The 20210-nt window shown below is 34.6% G+C and overlaps 2 protein-coding genes across 4 annotated transcripts in view; one reads left to right on the top strand and one right to left on the bottom strand.

Annotated features, from left to right (window-relative positions):
• The first annotated feature begins 6533 nt into the window (after positions 1–6533).
• Positions 6534–13158, top strand: LOC131873610 (disease resistance protein RPV1-like). 3 transcript variants are annotated; one of them, XM_059216508.1, is made up of 7 exons: positions 6534–7257; positions 7392–8493; positions 8644–8955; positions 9056–10639; positions 10731–11205; positions 12510–12606; positions 12740–13158. In XM_059216508.1, exons 1-5 carry the CDS (start codon positions 6710–6712, stop codon positions 11133–11135), a joined length of 3951 nt encoding a protein of 1316 aa, XP_059072491.1. In that variant the 5' UTR covers positions 6534–6709; the 3' UTR covers positions 11136–11205; positions 12510–12606; positions 12740–13158. The 3 variants fall into 3 exon arrangements, with proteins under 3 accessions (XP_059072491.1, XP_059072490.1, XP_059072489.1); XM_059216507.1 differs by having other exon boundaries at positions 11552–12606; XM_059216506.1 differs by having other exon boundaries at positions 10731–12606.
• Positions 13159–17231: 4073 nt separating this feature from the next.
• The window catches only part of LOC131859574 (uncharacterized), a 37000-nt gene continuing 34021 nt past the window's right edge, over positions 17232–20210 (bottom strand). Inside the window, exon 3 of the mRNA XM_059213494.1 lies at positions 17232–17429. Within this exon, the coding sequence (XP_059069477.1) occupies positions 17232–17429 (198 nt within the window). The remainder of the gene's footprint in view (positions 17430–20210) is intronic.

Here is a 20210-nt window from a genome sequence, read left to right as displayed (position 1 = left end):
CAATGACCATAAGGTTAAATATAAAATGGTTGATCCTAGTATAAACCTAAATATAATACCTTCTACTACATGGGAGAAACTTAGAAAACCTAAATTGGTCAAAACACTTATGAATATCTATTTAATAGATGGTCCCAAGATGAATACATTAGGAACCTAGAAAAATGAGTAAGTAGACATTAAAGGGATAAAGAAATATGCTAATTTTGAAGTAGTTCAAATGAAAGAACCTTTTAATACATTTTGGTCTCTACTAGGGATTAGGTGGTTTGTGAATGCAAATGGTATTGTGGATTCCCAAAAAGAAGAAATGTTATTTATTGATGATAACCAAATTGTCAGAATTCCCTTGGCTGACCCAAAAGATACAACTCATGTTGAAGAAACTCCACAAGAGAAAATTGACAAAGACATGTAAATAACCTCTACACCATCTCTAGTCTTATGGATGAAAAAAAAGAAGAAAATATGAACATTGAAGGAGAATTAGAGATAGAAAGTGAAATCAGTAGTATAGATAGTGATGAGGTATTGGAGGCATGGATACGAGGTGAACCCAAGATTGAATCTTGAAGAGTCCATGACTTTCAAAGAGTATTCATCCTTGACAATAGACTAAAATTGATACATAGAAGAAATTCGAGCAAAATTAAACTAAGAAGAAAATGCAAACTAGTGAAGCCTCAACAAACCAAACTATGACTATTATGGGTAAGTAGTTAAATACACTATAAAACAAACATTTGACAACACAAGAAAGGTCATGTTGGTCAAAGAAAAGATTGGAAAACATGAAACATAAGTATGACACAAATCCCTAGAAAGATTCAACATGACATTAAGGGATATAGGAAAAATAGGTATACTATACGAACTATCACTTTTGTAACATGTTGTGGGGAGTGGCGAGGAACCATTTGGGTTTGTCGGTCTCTATGGTGGCACTCCCTTTGGGAACCCAAACTAACCATTTTGCAGAGGCCAGTGTTCCCTATATTGGGCTACTCATGGTGAGAAAGGAAGGGTTCAAGCCGGTCTGGTTGGAGAGTGATTCACTTAATATCATCAAATACATTAAGGGATGTATGGTGCCTAGCTAGACTATCTCAAACTTAATCAAAGATTATCTTGAAATGATAGCCGAACTGGAGGATTTCAAGATTTCACACATTTTATGGGAAGGAAACAAACTGACAGATCATTTGGCCAACTAGGCGGTGGGTAACATGGTAGTTAAATGGTGGAGTGGAGAGGAAAATTTCTCGAAAACCCTGTGCGACCTAGCAATAAATGATGCCAAGATCTACGACCTTTCCAATTAAATTTATGATGAAAGTATGATGGGATGGGAGTCGTTTGGGTGGCATTTTGAATTATTACCATTTTGAGAAGTATAAGAACGTTTAGTTTTCCCTGTTTATGGTTTTATTTCCTCTTGGTTTTTCTGGAATCTCTATTTTGCTTGAGTTTCAAAATGGTAGGTGAGAAGAATAGGTTTGATCACACAAACTATGATAAATGACAGAAGAATAAGGAGGATTGGGAGGAAATATCTGATGGCGGTATAGTTCCTTTTTTGGAAAGACTGCATGGTCATTCAACCATTTTTACAAAAAGCTTTGTCAAAGGATGGAAGAAGGGTGTGTTGAGTGCCTTTGGTGTGGAGTTTCAAGTTGATGAAAATCTACTCACCATCATTATGGGCCTGGATATGAAAGGAAGAAAATTCTATAGAGACAGGAAGTCAGGTGAGGAGGCTATTGCTGCCTTTTACGATAAGGAGAAGAAAAGACTGAGGATTACGAAGATGGTGAACGGTGGCTATAACAGGAAAGAGCTAATTTCCCTCTGGGCTGATATGGCATAATTTATCATGAGGTACATCACCTTGGATGGTAGACATGCTAGTATTTTTTCTAATCATTTTACTATCTTAAACCATTTTAGCCATGGTAGATTGATTTCTATTCCCTTTTATCTGGTTTCCTCTTTGGAGAATAGTTTAGTTAAACACTCTGGAAATCAAGATAACCCTTTGATTCATGAAGGGCTTATCTTTTTTATTATGGTATACACCCAAACCCATGAAGTGAAACCTTCCCCCAAGGATAAAACCCATATTTCCTTTTCTAACCCTAATGTGCAATTGGTTTCTGATAGGAAAATGGATGAGGATGACAATGGTATGGCCATGGACTGGCGGGATATCAAGGATATGGAGGACCCTGAGTGTAAATCAAAAATTGAAGGGAGTTAATGGTGACCCCGAGAATTCACAACAACAACAAAACCAATCCCTTAAGGTGGGTGGCTAGTAGGTTTAAATCCAGCAGCAAGAAAATGAAAGACATGGAGCCTCCCACCAAAAAGAAATCAAAACTGACCAAATCTAATGGGTCCAAAGACCTGGACCACAAGATTAAGTTAGACATCCCTATCAAGGTGGATGATGAGAAATAGGGGAGTGCGATGAAGGAAAATAAAGGCAAGATAAAGGAGGAGAGGGTGATGGGGAATTTTCTATTGGAGTCGACCACAAGTTAGGAGTAATGTTGGAAGTGGGTGGAGAATGAGATTGGATCCCTAAGAGATGGGATTAAAGGAATTGTTGACACCTTCACGAAATCCCCTAGGCCCAATAAGTCTGAGATGATCATGAATATGATCCATAAAATTTCGCTGGATGTGAAAACCATGAAGGTTAACCAAGAGTGCAAAATTGAGAAGCTGGAAGAGGATGTGAGTGAGATCAAGGAAAACCTGAACAATCTGGTGGAAATCAATAGGCAGGTGATGAATAATAATGCTGATGGTTTGGAAAATATTAATTCCATGATGACTGATTATAGAACCAGGACCATCGCCAGTGACCCTCCCATGGGTGAAAAGTAGAAAAAGATTGCTTCAGAGGCTGGACAGAGTGTTGTTCCTAAAAAGATTAGTTCGGGTCCATGTACTAGAACCAGGAGCTGGAGCCAGGACCAGGGAACCTCCAGATTCATCATGGAGGACTTGGAGAAGATTAATAAGAGGGTGAACTCACAAAGCTGGTTCCCACTTTTTAGTACGTCCTGATTTTTGCTGAAATCATGCATTTTTAAAAAAATATAATGATTTAAGCTTTAAGAGGTCCCATTTGAAGTAATTAATTGAAGAGAGTTAAATCAAAGGCTCTTAGATAAAAATTTCTTGGATAGAACCTCTATACTTCTAAATCATACTTGCAATGGAGTCTCCTTTGCATCTATCAAATGTTGATAAAAAAACCAATTTTACATTAGCTTTTGGGGGGTCAAATTAATTATTTTAAAAGTTTTTTTAAAAAGTATTTAGTCCTTATTATAAGCTTTCCAAATAGTATAACTTTTAATATATTTAATTTCATTAATATATTTTTATTTTATTTCTTATGAATGTAGGTTTTTCGCCGAACATGAACTTCTTTGTTCAATGCATTGGGAAAAATAGTAAACTAATTCAAAAAAATTCTGAAAAATATCTATGCACTAGGTATTGGTGTTTTTTTTCTAACAAAAAAAATAAAATTGAATTTTGATATATAGATCAAGTTACATGTTCAAATGTACACCTATATCCAAATTATAATTAGTCGGACTTCAAAACTTAATAAAATAAAAAATATTCAACATATCACTATCAAACCAAGTGCATGCCCTGGGTATTGATGTTACAAACCAAAATTCAAAAGAGTTAATTTTTTATCATTTATAGAAAAAAAATTATGCGTTTCGGGATACACATCACTCTTAAAAAATGTTGTTTGCTGTAAACAACTACTTTTTGAGGGAGATGAAAAAATCAATACAATTTTATTCAAACAAATTTGCAAAAAATATATTTAGAATCTACAAACAAGATGTAAAAAATCACTAGTTTATATCATCTTCAAATTCTTAACGGTTTAAAAGTTATAGGTGTCAGAAAGTGAAGGTTTTTTTCAAAATATTCATCTAAGTGTCAAAGTTGGTCAAAAAGTGGGAACCAGTATTGTGAGTTCACCCAAGAGTATTATTGAGAAAAATACTGATTTGATGCACTCTCTTAGTTGAGTGCATGATCCTATTTTTAGGTTCAACTTTTTTGTTTTTTGTTGTCGGCCTGTGTGGGGCTCGTCTCCTATTCTGCTTAGTTTTTTGGTCTGGTTGGCTGCTAGCCTTGGTTTGTAAAACTTTGGGTTTCAGGTCCCTGTAAAACTTGTTTATCTTTATCAAAAATAATAGTGTACATTAAATGCTAGTAGAAAGTAGGTGCTAACAAAAGGAAAATACTAGGCATAGCAACTAATAGGAAAAATATGACTAAAAATTGGAGGTAATATGTATAAGACTCAATATGACTATAGGGAAATATTTATCATTTAGGACTATACCCCTACATTAAATAAATCCCTTTTTTTGTACAAGCTCGTACTACTCTTGTGAATTTGATGTCCTCATGCCCTCAAGCTCTACAACGCTCATACACAAAACCCTAGTTCTTAATTACTTCATTCTAGCTATGTATACTCACCATGGCCTTGTTGCAATATGAGGTTACATTGTCTTTAGTGTCAAACTTGTTGATCTAGATATGTAACTTGTTGATATCTTTGGTCTAGATGTGATCTATAATACAATGTAGTAACAATGGTCATGCAAATGATTGGAGATTGATTGTAGTCACTTTAGATGATATATCAAGTTATAATATAGCTTTTTAAGAGCTTTGGTGATGATCTTTGTGGTCCATAGTTGTTGTTGGTTAAGTGTGGGTGTTCAGGTGAATAATCTATCAAAGTTCATTTAGATTTTGGTCTGCATTATGGCACATATGTTTCATTACTTCTTGCATTTGGATTATGATGTTGGTGGATGCAAATGCATGATATATTCCATTGTTTAGATTCTCATTTGGTTTGCAGTTGGAGTTATGTTGATCTGAGTTCAAGTTTTTACAGTGACAAAGTGATAGTGTATGAGAATGCATTGCATTCTCCTACCTCAGGTATTTCAGTGACGTAGTTTGATGATTTAGATTTGTTGATATCAAGCGATACCATGTTGAGCATCCACAAGTGTTTTTGGTGGTTCACATTGTTATTTGAGTAAGTTGAGTTGGTGTGCCTAAATTGGAGTTGACCTATGACGTTTTAGTCCACATCATAGCATGCAAAATCATAGGAGCTATTTTGAAATGATTTGGAAGGTGTGGACTGATGTGGTGTGAACCATGGTAAAGCCATCAACATTAGAAAGACCAATAATATACCCTTGATTATCTTTCTAAATTGGTCATGTCCTTATTTCTTCTTGACAAATAGTCCTTGATATTTTAAAATAAGTGAATGCATGTCTCTAATTACAACTATGAGGCACTTTATTTAACATAAACATGTACTAGGTCAACTAATAATGGCTAATGAAATAGTTAGTAAAATTAAATTTAAATATTGAGTTTTTAAAGTTTGAGATCCAAATATGTGAGTGTGGAAGGTTTATTCTTAAATATCATCCATTTTAATGAAAAAAATTAAATTTTGAGGGATAAAAAAAAGACACTTATTTATCTTTTTGATAAAATTTAGATGTAAAGTTTTCTTTTTCACCATTTGATCATTGAAACAATATAATGTGAAAGTGACTTAGAATAGATATACATTGACAAATTTGATTATGTTGAAGGCATATTACACTCACATAATTGATGCACAAATATGTGTTAATAAAAACTAGAATCTTTAAATTTGACGTTTTTGTGACATTGAAATGTATGAAAAACAAGAAAAATATTTTATTTATTTTCTCCTCTCTAATACCGCTCACTCCAAGTTTAATTATTAATTAATTCTATCTATCTCCAACATACTAATAGTTAACTTTGTAATTATGTCAATCTAATATTATAATAATAATATAAATATATGATAATATAATAATAATAATTAGTCTTAATAGATTTTTGGTTTTGGTGAATAGTTTAATAGAAATAAAGAAATATAGAAATATAAAAAATATAATAATATCTTAATAATAATTTAATATTAATTATAATATAACAATTTATATGTAGAATAATGAACAAATATGATATCTTTTGACGTACTTTACCTATATATATCTACAAATAAATGTACTAGTCTAATAAGAATCAAATATTATTATAAAAATTAATAATAATAAAATCAAATTATAATATAATTATAAACCAAATTCCTGAAATAAAATATTCCATTTAAAATAAGCCCAGCACATAAAAGAAAAAAGGAAAGGATATGTTTTTTCCATTACAGATAGACTTCACAGTTTATACGAACCACGCGTGAATACCTAGTTTTAATAATTAGTGTGGAAACACGGAACGACGATAATTTCGCTCTCCGAGCCACATCATTCTTCGCGTAAACTTGACGCTACCTCTGAAAAAGTCTAAAATTATTTTTTAATTTCCAAGAAGATTCCATGATTTTATGGATTGTCGTTGTCACTCTTCGCGTAAATTTCACTCTAACTGTCATCTACTCCACTAATACACTTCATTAAGCTACCCATTCACGCTGTTTCATACACACCATTTTGAATGCACTAAACCCTCGATTCCCATAAACTCTGCCCAATACGCTTCCTCATAGTTCTGTCCTCTGTTTTTGTTCTGAAACCTTTTCGTGATCTCTCTTTCTTTCTTCTCTCTTTGTTGGGATCAGTTTAAATCAATGGAAATGGCTTCCTCTTCCACAGCCAGGCAAAATCTAACTCAACCAGAAAACGCTTTTGAAGCGCTTGTATCTTATTCTTCTGCACCTAAATCGACGGAGCCATGGGACATATTTATTAATCACTATGGACGTGATGTGAAATACACATTCGCCACTACCATCTACGATAAACTTCAGTCCATGGGATTGCATGTTTTTCTAGATGTGGAATCCCTTGAGGCTGGTGATAATTTTCCACCAGAGATACAACACGCCATATCTAGTTCTACCCTTAACATTGCTATTTTTTCTCCTGGCCATGCAAAATCCACATGGTGTTTAGCCGAGCTAACTTTCATTCTGAAAACTGGTAAAAAAATCGTTCCCATTTTCTATCATGTTGAGCCCGCTGATCTGAAAAAGATTAAGTCAGGAAAAGGAGAATATGCCAAAGCATTTGCAGGGCATGAAAAGAATATAAGATTCACGGTAGAACAGCTTGATGAATGGAAAGAGGCACTCTTCCAGAGTTCATTCCTGGAGGGCTACGAAGTCAGCAATAATAAGTATGTATTATTTTCTCCATATCTTCGATAGTTAAGTGTTATAACTCACTCATTTGCTCTATTCTGCTGGCATAAGTATTTAAGAAATACAGTGTGTTCTGTTTTGATTTTTATTTTCGGTTTAAAATGTTTAGGGATGAGGTAACAGTTTTGAAAAATATTATGAATGATGCTCTAAGGATCACGAAGAAAAAAGGTCCATTGTGGGTAGCCAATCGTCCTGTTGGATTGGATAAGCTGGTACAAGAGTTTGAATCAATTGCAAGAGAAGAGAGAGTAAAAATCAAGGGGATCGTGGGCATGGGAGGTAGTGGGAAAACCACGTTGGCCAAAGAGCTGTATAACAGGAACATCTCCTCCTTTGAAAGAGGCAGCTTTGTTTTCGACGTGCGAGATGCAGCATCCAAAAACGCTCTGCCAGACAAGCAGAAAAAGCTTCTGGCTGACCTCGGTGCCCATCATTCGTCCTTCGACCATGTAGATGAAGGCAAGGTCGTTCTTGCAAATTATTTGAGAGATCATCGGGCGCTCATCCTTTTGGATGACGTGGATCACATCGACCAGCTGCATGCTTTATTGCCAAACAAAGACAAGCTTGGATCCAAAAGTATGGTTATTGTAACAACCCGGGAATTGGGTGTCCTCATATCATGGGGTCTCTCTGACTCCTGCATTTATAGAATGCCAGGACTTAGCACGTTACATGCCGAGCAGCTCTTCTGCTGGCACGCTTTCTTGAAATCCTCTCCACCCGTAGGATTTGAATCTCTGGTTGAAGAGTCCTTAAAGGCTTGCAATGGTTTACCCCTGTCACTGAAGGTATTGGGTGCACAGTTCTATGGCAGGAAGTCTGAAGAGGACTGGAAATCCCTATTAAACAAAATCTCATGGATATTACCCAGTGAGATCAAACAACGGCTACGGGTTAGCTATGATGCTCTGGATGAAGAAGAGAAAAAGATTTTCTTGGATGTAGCTTGTTTTTTTATTGGAGAAGACAAAAACAGAGCTATAGCAGTGTGGGATGGATCGGGTTGGAATGGTATGGAAGGTTTACGAACACTCGTGAATAAGTGTCTTGTGGAGCTGGTTGAAGAAAAAGGGAACGACTGGACAGAAATCAGAATAAGGATGCATGATCACCTTAGAGATATGGGAAGAGAGATTGCAAGTACACACTCACCGTGTCGTCTTTGGTGTTCACAGAAGATTGATGATATGAAGAAACATTCCACGGTGAGATTAATACAAGTGGCTGCCCCATTTGCGTTTTTGTTAGATGAATAAGGGGTTGATTTCTTATATTGCTTGTTTTCGACTTTATATTTGCCTCTGCTTTCAGTGAGTTTGATTGACAATCTCTTTATGTCTCATATTTTTATTCAGGAAATAAAGCCAATTCGAGGGATACAACCTGCAGATGCTTTTGTGGTATTCAAAGAGTACACATATCAGTTGATGGGAAACCCAATCGGCCGAGGTGAGCGACTTAAATTACCGAATGGATTGCAAATTCTTTCCGTGGCTGGAAACGAGTTTACGGAAGAATTCGCATCATTATCAGAAGACCTTGTTTGGCTTCGCTGGAATTTCTTTCCCCTAAAAAAATTTCCATCGTGGCTTACATTAAAATATCTAAGGGTTTTAGAGCTTCATAAAGCTTATGAGTTGGAAGAACTATGGCCGGACAATGCAGATGTAAGTACTTTGTTTTCATGTTTCAAGAAGATTACTTCAAAACTTATTTGTAGTTCATGCTTTTATGAATTGAATTGAATATAGTAATGGTTGCCTGCAGCCTCCTTTGCAATTGCGTGAGCTTATTTTAACATGTTGCGAAAAATTGCATTGGATTCCAAGCTCAATAAGACGTCTTCAGCATCTGAGAAAGCTTTTCGCCGATTTTAGTGGCACATCAAGTCAAGAGTTTTGTGGTGATGGTCTATCTTCGCTACTTAATGGTGGCACATCAAGTCAAGAGTTTTGTGGTGATGGTCTATCTTCGCTACTTGATGGTTTTGACAATTTAACAAGCTTGAGGAGTTTAAGTCTATTGTACTGCAAGCAATTGGTCAGGTTGCCTGATTCTTTCGATCAGCTGATACACCTGACACATCTAGATTTAGAAGGTTGTGAAATGCTATCTTCATTACCTCATGGTTTTGGCAATTTAACAAGCTTGAGGAGTTTAATTCTGTTTAATTGCAAGCGATTGAACATTTTACCTAATTCTTTCAGTCAGTTGATACACCTGGAAGTTCTAAATTTATCATTTGCAATGCTATCTTCACTACCTCCTTGTTTTGGCAATTTAACAAGCTTAAGAGATTTACGTCTGTGGAAGTGCACACAGTTGAGCAAGTTGCCTGATTCTTTTAGTCAGCTGTTACAGATAACACGTCTAAGCTTATCTGACTGTGAAATGCTATCTTCACTACCTAATGGTTTTGGCAATTTGAAAAGCTTGACAACATTGAATCTAAATAATTGCGAACAGTTGAGGATGTTGCCTGATTCTTTCAGTCAGCTGATACACCTGACACATCTAGATTTATCAGGTTGTAAAATGCTATCTTCATTACCTGATGGTTTTGGCAATTTAACAAGCTTAAGAAATTTATATCTGTCCTGGTGCACACAGTTGAGCAAGTTGCCTGATTCTTTTAGTCAGCTGTTACAGATAACAGGTCTAAACTTAGATGACTGTGAAATGCTATCTTCACTACCTAATGGTTTTGGCAATTTGAAAAGCTTGACAACATTGAATCTGAATTGTTGCAAACAGTTGAGGATGTTGCCTGATTCTTTCAGTCAGCTGATATACCTGACAGATCTACATTTAAATTACTGTGAAATGCTATCTTCACTACCTAATGGTTTTGGCAATTTGAAAGGCTTGACAAAATTGACTCTAAATTGTTGCAAACAGTTGAGGATGTTGCCTGATTCTTTCAGTCAGCTGATATACCTGACAGGTCTAAATTTATATGACTGTGAAATGCTATCTTCACTACCTGAAAAACTACCACTGTCGCTCAAAAATCTAGACATATCGTCTTGCAATTCCCTGAAGAATGTCAGGGGTATTAATGGTCTTATAAACCTTGAGGAACTGGAAATGTGTAGATGTTTGCATATAGAAGAACTCCCAAGCTTTGTTAATTTGGCTTCGCTGAAGAGATTTGAAATGCTGGGTTGCCCCCGTGTCAAAAAAATAGAAGGGTTGGAACACGCCAAGTCATTGGAGAGGCTAAACATAAAGACCTGGTGGAAGGTGCCAGGTATACAGAGTTTGGGAAATGTTGAAAGATTGAAAGAGGTAGAGTTCAAATGTGACACTATATCAGCTCTAAAACCTTGTATTCAGTCTATGGAGGGGAAGGTATTAAAAACTTTTCAGAATTCAGAGTTTTTCGTACTGTGTAAATTTTCATGTTTAGAACTTAATATGTTGGAAACAATACGTTTTGTAGGAATGTCCAAAACAGATGTGGATACAAGGTAGCGCTATGGTCCGTTTGGAGGAGCCAATTGTGAACTCTTTGGAGTTGGAGTTTCCTGATCTTGTGGTTGAGAAGCCATCCGATGTAGATGGGATTCTATGTGGGCGCTTCTTGTCGTTTGACAGTATAGCTGGTGGGCATGAACGGATGATTCCATCTGGGTGGCAACATTACAAAATTTTAGGTGATTCAGATGTTTCATATTTGTATTATGAGGAAGAGAAGGAAAATGGCGGAGACAGGAAACTGGTAAGTATATTATTTTCAAAAGTTGCAGGTGGCAGGTACCTCACAGGAAACAAAACAACAGTAGCATCCGGCAAAAGAGAAAGAGTTGGGAAGGCCTTTTACAAATTATTGGAACTTCTGGAATAATCGGCAGGTTATCTTAAAGTTTGGTGGAGAGTTGATAAAAAATTTAAGATATTGATGCAAATAAATGCAGGTACACAAATGTTGTGTAACTTGCTTATCTTAAAGTTTGGTCGAGAGTTGATATAGATGAAGATATTGATGCAATTAAAGAAGTTGTTATACATTAATTAATTTAAGTTTTATTTATTCAATATAATTATGAAATATGTGAATAGTGAATGTTATTATTTTTTTATAAGATAATATGTGAGGGATATAATTTTTTTAGTACTGATTTAGTTGGTAAGTGTAAATAATTAAGAAAATTTCTTATTTTATATTTATTTGTCATATATAGTAAGAATGTCTATAGCATTATTTGAGCTTATATAAAGTTTGGATCTGATTATATGTTTTTTTCTCATGATAAATGCAAGGGTCAATATCAATGGTTTTCTTCCAAATATATATGATTATCATAAGGCACAACACTTGCTGGAGGTTTTGCAAATGGGGTTGCAAGCTAAGTGGGTTTAACTTTGGATGGAACTTCGTGGTTAAGCGTGCTTGAGCTGGAGTAGTACTGGGGTGGGTGACCTCCTGGGAAGTGCTTCACCCCTATGAGCATCACCTAGATGCAATGAGTGCTAAGTGGACCATTCATTCTCATGAGAGATGGGTTCTTGTGAACCACTACTCGTGAAACATGGGTCAATGAGTTTGACTCAAAAACTACAGAGTTGAACTCTAATAGCAATATCATAGTTTGACTTGCTGTGGAAAAATTATCAAAAAATATTTATTTTAAATATAATTATTTTATTGAATTTCTTTTATTTTACAAAGTATTTTTCTTTATTTGATTTATTCATAGACTATCCATTATTTTTGGTCGATGTAAATCTTTAATTGTTCACTAATAATATAAATGTTATTAGAGAAAATAATCTAGCTTTTGCCAATTAGACGCCCAATTTTCTTTTTAAAGTAGTTTTGTCACCATACCGCCACACTTATTTTTCTTATTTTTATTTCTCAACTTCATGCAGCCATACATTTTTTATAAACATACTTTTGTATTGTTTCTAAAAAATAATTAAATATTTTTAATTTTTCCCTATTGACATTGTAATGTTTGAAGCTTTTTTCCAAGGGTATGTCCTTGGGAGTTTTAGCCCTGTCCCCACTCTGAGGATGTCTTAGGGATGGAAACCTAGGAAAAATTCAACAAGAAACGTCCTTGATCAGCTAGGACATCCCGAATGCAATGGGGATGACCAACTGCCCCTTTTTCCTACCATGTTTAAAAAAAAATCCCAAAACTTAAAATGCAAACATAAAACTCTCCTTAGACATTTGAGTCCATCTTTACATGCCAATATTTTTTTTTTTCAGAGGAGGGTTTGAAGGTGTTGGAAAATAAGAACCAGCATTCACTAGCTAAAAAGGAGAGCATTGAGGCATCAACCAAGAAGAAGGAAAAGTAAAAGAGGTAAGTTATTCTTCCATTTTTTTTTTCAAATTTTTTAAAATTTAAATGAAGTAATGTATGATTTTTTTTATTTATTTATAAATTTCAGTTAAATGATGAAGAGTTATTCATTTTTTTCATTTGGTTACACTAGAAAGGAGGAGAGTTTTGATAGATCTGATGGAGTGTAGTTTGTGGAGAGCTTGTGGCACCCTCCAGGAGTTTTACTATTGCTTCTACATTCAGGCTTACACAGACATTCAATCCTCTCCCTCATCTAAACATCAGAAAGAACTTGGTATACATAAAGTAAGATTCATGACCACTGCTTTTACTAAAGCTCCTATGCTGGAGAGGAAAGAGAATGGAGTTGAATGCATAGAGTAGAAAAAAAACAAAAAAAGCTGCATTTCGTTTCGTATTGGGCATAGAGCAATGGTTATGTATAAGACGAGAGCTCCATCATGCTACTTCCTTTATCAGTTTCGTGGGCTTTCAGAAATTGAGGAATTTGCGCTTGACAAATGATTTTTTAGAACTTTAATAATCTAGAGTCAGAGCATTTATTTCTTATGTAATTCTCGTTATTGGCCAAGATCTTGCCCTATGTTTCTTATGCCTACATCTGGATTTTAAATGCAATTCATTTTTTTCAGAAATTTATTGTGGTATGTGAATTTGAAGTGGGAAAAGTTAACCAAAGGAATAATGGAAATAAATAATTAGGGCAGGCAGAGAAAAAACAGAGAAGAAAACTATAACAGTAGCAGAATGTTAAACAGAAAAGTAGCAGCTCCAAATAGTGATTTTACACAGCAGTTCCATATAGTGAGTTTATAGAACAACTCCAAAAATGTAATTCCAAATATTGATTTTACACAGTTTTCATAGCAGCTCCATTTAGTGATTTTTACACAGCAGCTCTAACTAGTGAGTTTATACAGCAAATTCAAAAATCCAATTCAAAATAGTGATTTCACACAGTTTTCACAGCAGCTTTACATAGTGATTTTACACAGCAGCTCCAACTAGTGAGTTTATACAGCGAATCCAAAAATTGAATTCCAAATAGTGATTTCACACGGTTTTCATAGCAGCTCCATAGAGTGATTTTACGCAGCAGCTCCAAATAGTGAGTTTCTGGAAGGTTTTTTTGGTGTTAAAAACATTTTGAAATAAATAATTTTTTTTTTTTTTTAAATCTTGTTCTTTGATCTCCATAATTGTTTTGTTAGGGTTTCATTCTGATAGGCTGGTAACAGAATAGTTGTGTCTCTGCTTTATTTGAAACTTCATAAAAAAGAAAGTCCTGAGCGAAAATTGAGAGCTTGCATACTGACAAGTGCATTTTGAAAGATTTAATTATCGTGGTTTGTTTTATACAAACTCTTTAATCCAATAATCATAGAAATTGAAGGTTTTATGGGAGACAGAGAATGTAAAACAAGCTCAATGCTTGAAAACAGAGGATTCAACTGGCAGAAAACAGGCGATTTAATTTGGCATAGAGCAAAATTAAATAGCAGCATCATACGCTATACTACAGAAAGTATAGTGGATTCAACTGGCAGAAAACAGGGGATTTAACTGGCAGAAAACAGGGGATTTAACTAGCAGAAAACAGGGGATTTAATTTGGCATAAGAGGAAAATCCTTCTTTTTATTTATTCTCTGTGCAACAAATTACAATAGCCTTCTGTATTTATAACTACAGAAAGGCACTTAACTTGCACTACACGACAAGTAAGGAGATAAAAAATTAAAAAAATGATTTGATATATCAATCAGATTTTCCTGAGTGAGCAGTCGGTTGATGATAGGACAAAACCAAAATCTGATTGCACTGCTGGAGAATAAGGATAGAAGAAAATTTGATCTTCTTGAAGTAGTAGGCTGTTGAAACAAACAAAATTGTCAGTCCATAATTATCATTTTCCAATACTCCCCCTTAATTATGAACTGCTGAGTTTATCTAAAATTTGTTTCAAACTTATTTAGAGTTATAACTCCTAAACAACTTCGTAGATACTGAAATGTTTCTGACACTGAAAATTGTTCTAAGTCTTGGATGACACTTTTCATTAACCTTTTTTTGTTTAAATTGATTAAATGATTTTAATTATTTAATTAGCACTAATATTTTTCTTCTAATTTCTTATAATTAAATAATTTTTAATTATTTAATTATTGTTCTTCTAAACCATTAATTAAATAATGATAATCTTCATTATTTAATTAATGTTCATCATTGCTATCATCTTGCTTCGATCACACTTGCATTTTGTAAATGAGATCCACAACACATTTGGAAGAAAAAGGGAAACAATGGAGGTCAACGAAGGAGATTTTTTACATGTTTGCGCTTTTGTTTTGAAATTGTGTCTTTTCTTCCTTTATTGAATGTATTGGGATTTTTTTTCATGACTTGTTAGTTTTTGTGGCTAGCGAACTCATGGGTTATGAATCTTATACTCGATTTCCTACGTATTGTTTCTTTTGCCAATGGCTTTGTAAATATGTCAGCAATTGATCTTCAGACCTACAAAAATCTAAGCAAATTTCTTTGTTATTGACGAGCTCTCTAATAAAATGATACTTAGTATCAATATGCTTAGTTCTCTTATGAAAAACATTATTTTTGGACAATGTAATCGCTGAACTATTGTCAAAAAATATTGTAATGGCTTCCTTTTTATCATGCATCAAGTCTTTTAACATCTTTCACATACAAACAACTTGACAAGTTGCACTAGTGGTAGCATCATACTCAACTTCAGCTGAAGAAAGAGTCACAATGGGCTGCTTCTTTGATGCCCATGATACAACACCTGTACCAAAATGGAATGCATAGCCTGAGGTGCTTTTCCTATCGTCAATGCTTCCAGCAGAGTCACTATCCGTATATCTTATAAGATTGAATTCATTTTTAGTGGAATACATAATTCCAAAATTCTTTATGCCGCTGACATATCTTTGAATTCTTTTACCAGCCAGCCAATGAGAGTCTTTTGGAGATTACATAAATCGTGAGATCAGACTCACGCCATACATAATGTTAAGCCTTGTGGCCGTCAAATACATTAAACTCCCAACTAACCTTTTAAACAATGTAGAATCAACACTTGATTCATCATCTTCTTTGCTTAACGTCAAATTTATCATTGGGGTTGCCTTACACTTCAACATATTAAATCTTTTCAACACATCACCAGCATATTTAGATTCTGAAATAAAGATTTCAGCATTAGATTGATGGACTTCGATACCCAAAAAATATTTAATAAGCCCCACATCTGCCATTTCAAATTCACTCTTAATTGCTGTTTTGAAAGCATCTATGCCAAGATTACTGGTAAAGATTAGATCATTTACATACAAGCAAACAATTAGAATGTTACCTTGCTTGTTGACTTTAATGTATAAGGTTGGCTCATAATTGCTTCTTTGGAATCCATAAAGACCCGAGGCCTTCTTTAATCTATATACCTTGTTCTCATGACCCGATATCTCATAACCTTGTGGTTGTTTCACATACACTTCCTCCTCTAGATAACCATTTAGAAATGCTGGTCCTTTACATCCATTTGATACACAAACCACTTGTTGTGAGCAGCAATAGCCAATACAATTCTTATTGTGTCCAACTATTCAATAGGAGCAAATGTTTCATTGAAATCTATTCCCGAGTGTTGTGTGAAGCCCCTTGCAACTAGCCTTGCTTTTATATTTTTTTACTTTTTCATAAACATCTTGTTTGTTTTGTAAATCCATTTCACACTAATCACATCTTTGACTTCAGGCAAATCCACTAACTCCCATGTGTGATTCTTTTCAATAGCATCAATTTCTTCATCCATGGTTTGAGCCCATGTTTCTTCCTTTATAGCTTCTTCAAATGAAAATGGATCATCAATTTGAGAAAGTAAAGCAAATACTAAAAATGAATTAGTTGTATCAACATTATACAACTCACATAGACTCCTTGTCCTATGTGGCAGCATGCTTGCTAGAGTTGGATCAGAAGAAGTACTACTACTTGCTGAAATTGATGGACTTACTCCAAGTATTCTAGCTGAAGTAGATGCAAAAGTTTGATGTGGTGTCTTTTGCATGCTTGGTGTTGACTGCAACCTTAAAGATCTCCTTATTGTAGATGGAGGTGTAGCTTGAGCTACAACTTTTGGTGTTATCCCAAGATAAGAATAAGCTATTGTTTGAGTTGTACTTGATGATGAAAGTAATTCATCTATCATATCATCAAGAGGAACAACTCTTGTAATGTTTAGATTTTTCTCTACACTTACATCCCATGCTTCGTTCTCCACAAGATGAACATCACGACTGATTATGACCTTCCTAGTGATACGATTAAACAACTTATATGCCTTTGTATCCTCTGAATAACCAACAAATATACATTTTGGTCCTTTATTGTCTAACTTCTTCCTCAACTCATGTAGAATATGTGCATCTGTAAGACAGCCAAATACTTTAAAATGAGAAACACTATGTTTCATCCTTGTCCAAGCCTCTTGAGGAACTTTATTCTTCACACTCTTTGTTGGACATCTATTCATGATATAAACTGCAGTTGCCATTGCTTCAACCCAATATTCATTTCGTAAATGGTTTTCTATCAACATGTTTCAGGGCATTTCCATTATGGTCTGATTTTTCCTCTCAGCTACACCATTTTGTTGTGGTGTGTAACTAGCTGTAAATTGTTTATGGATACCATGTCTTTTACAAAAATTCAAAAATTCATTAGAAATGTATTCACCTCCTTTGTTTGTTCTTAAAGCTTTAATATAGTAACCATTTTGCTTTTCCACAAAAGCTTTAAACTGTTGAAAATAAGCAAATGCATCAGACTTATTTTTAAAAAAATAAATACAAGTTTTTCTTGTAAAGTCATCAATGAAAGTAAGAAAGTAAGTGCATCCCCCTATAGACGGTGTTTGCATTTGCCCACAAATATTTGAGTGAATAATCTCAAGTGGTGTTTTTTCTCTTGTTGACTTCCCAACTGGAAAAGACTCTTTATGTTGTTTGCCAAAGATACATCCTTCACAAACTCTTTACGGTTTCTTAATTAATGACAAACCTTTTACGATGTTCTTCATGTGCAACAAATTTAATGCACAAAAGTTTAGATGCCCAAATCTGAAATGCCAAAGCCATGATTCATCTTTGACAACTGATTGAAATGCTGATTCAATTTCTACAAAATTGTCTTGTTCTTTGGAGCTGGACTAAACCAATTCAGTGCTTGTTTGTATTGTTGTTCTAGATTGTGCCAATTCTTCAAACTGTGTATTATCCTTTAAATTTGAATTTTCTATTGTAAAAGCAGTTCCAATTTATATATCATTTGATTTTTGAACAGCTTGAGTTGTTTTGTTCTTCAAGTCAGGTTTGATTATCAATGAAAACATTTTATTACTTGTCATCTGCACTCTTGCAATGAACTGGTTGTTAGGCAAGTTATCTAGAATCACACACTCATTATGCTCCATGTAAACTCTATAGCCCTTCTGGATCAATTGACTAATACTCACCAAGTTATGTTTCAAACTAGTAACATAATACACATCACAAATAACCTTTTGCTCCCCCTTTTTAGTTATGATATCAACTATACCTTTTCCTAAAACAATCACTTTGTTATTATTCCCAAGCATAACCTCAGTTTGTACTAACTCATCCAAACTAGAAAATAAATCCATGTTTCCAGTCATGTGATTACTATACCCTAAATCCAAATACAAAATATCACAAGGACACTATTGAACAACGTTACATTCAATAAGGGAACAAGTAGGAATTGTTTCAGCAATCCTAGTACATGCAATAAACATAGCACTTGTTGATGTACTCCCTGAATGATTTTGACTTTGATTTTGTTTTTGTATACTTAGATCATTCTATTTCTTCCTACACTCATTTCCATAATGCCCAAATTTCTTATAGTAGTGACATTGGACATTGGATTTGTCGAGTATGTGACCACTTGAGTGGCTAAAATTCTGAGTTTGAACACTTCCAATAATATTTGCAAGACTGCTACTACGTCCTCCTCTACTAGAATTCCTTCTAGGATTGAACTTATTCTTGCCTCTACTATGACTTATAAAATCCTAAGATGAAAATGCATTTTCCAAAGAGGTATGTGACCTATTCAGCCTATACTCAGGATTTATCAGAGAGGCATGCAAGTCATCAACACTGAACTGGCTCAAATTTTTTGTTTCCTCTAAGGCCACAACAAGAGGATCAAATTTTGAAAGGGGGTTTCTTAGCACTTTTTCAACAACCTTCCTATCTTCTAAAACCCCTCCATTGGATTTAATTTGATTGAACCAACCAACAACGTGAATGAAAAAAGATTCTACAAAATCAGACTCTTTCATTGACAAGTTTTTAAGTCCCTTCTAAGCAATTGTAATTTTGCAGTTTTAACTTTGTCCATACCTTGGTAAGCCACTTGTAAGGTGTCCCATGCCTCGTTTTTTTGTTGTTGTTTCTACTCTTGGGAGTATACTCTCATGCATTCCCTAGAGAATGTAAAAGAGGAATTTACCATCTTTCCTCCTATGTTCATTCAAAGTGTATTTCTCAGCTTGTGTGAGTGCATTGTATGCTGCTACATCTATAGGTTCTATATAACCATTGGGTGGCTGTAAGAAGTTGAGTCCCACTTCTAGACAAAAAGTGGAAGTGTTTTCTCTATTTTTCAAATTTTCTATCAATTGATGTCAAAATTTGAGGCACTTAGAGATTGGAGTTAAGGTACAAAGTTGTCAATCTTGGCATAACAGTTGTCAAGCACAAAATGCATTGTAAAGTTGTCACAAAGGGGGTTGTAATTGGACATCGACAGATGTAACTATCAAGGGGATTTGTAAAGGATATAAAAGGTTTGTTTGGCTAAGTAAGAGAGAGTGGTGGTTGAGTCGGAGGAAGTTGTAAAGACAGATCCATAATGCCTTTGATTGTCACTATGGTTCCTGTAGGGTTGGTGGACAGTCAAGCATTCTTTCATTAGTTGGAATGCATGAGATGATGGTAGAAGGAGTAAGGAAGGAAGAATGTGAGTATAGACCATTTTAGATGTGTTTGTAATTATATACAATGAATAAGGAAACTATTTATTGCAATCTTATGACCATACACATGTTGACAGTCACGTTTACTTGTAGTTTCAATGGAATTTTCATGTGTTATTGGGTTAGGTGGACCTAGAAGCCTATTTGGAATGATAAGTGCAGTGAATTAACTTTGTTTAGGATGTGATATTGAATTAGGATGAATACACTTCATTTTGGTTCAAGTCTCATTGAACTTGGTGCAATATTGAGGAAGATATGAGTGTTTGTAGCATTGTACCTTCCAAATTATCCCTACAACAATCCTATTGCAGTGTTTGGTATGGCCATGTGAGAAATAATAATGAAGAAAGGATATATTCATTGGAAAGTTCTATGAATCCTCTTTCTTGTTCTTTTTGTTTGACTTAATTTTGTTAGGAATTGAAGAAGATATGGTAATTTTTCTAAAACTGTATGAAACCCATTGTGACAGGGTTAGTGAGAAGGGTTTGACCATAACTTTATTTTTAATCATTC

Source organism: Cryptomeria japonica, chromosome 2 (assembly GCF_030272615.1).
Source record: "Cryptomeria japonica chromosome 2, Sugi_1.0, whole genome shotgun sequence".
In the NCBI taxonomy this organism is placed as follows: Eukaryota; Viridiplantae; Streptophyta; class Pinopsida; order Cupressales; family Cupressaceae; genus Cryptomeria; species Cryptomeria japonica.
This window is presented reverse-complemented; position numbering and strand designations above follow the sequence as displayed.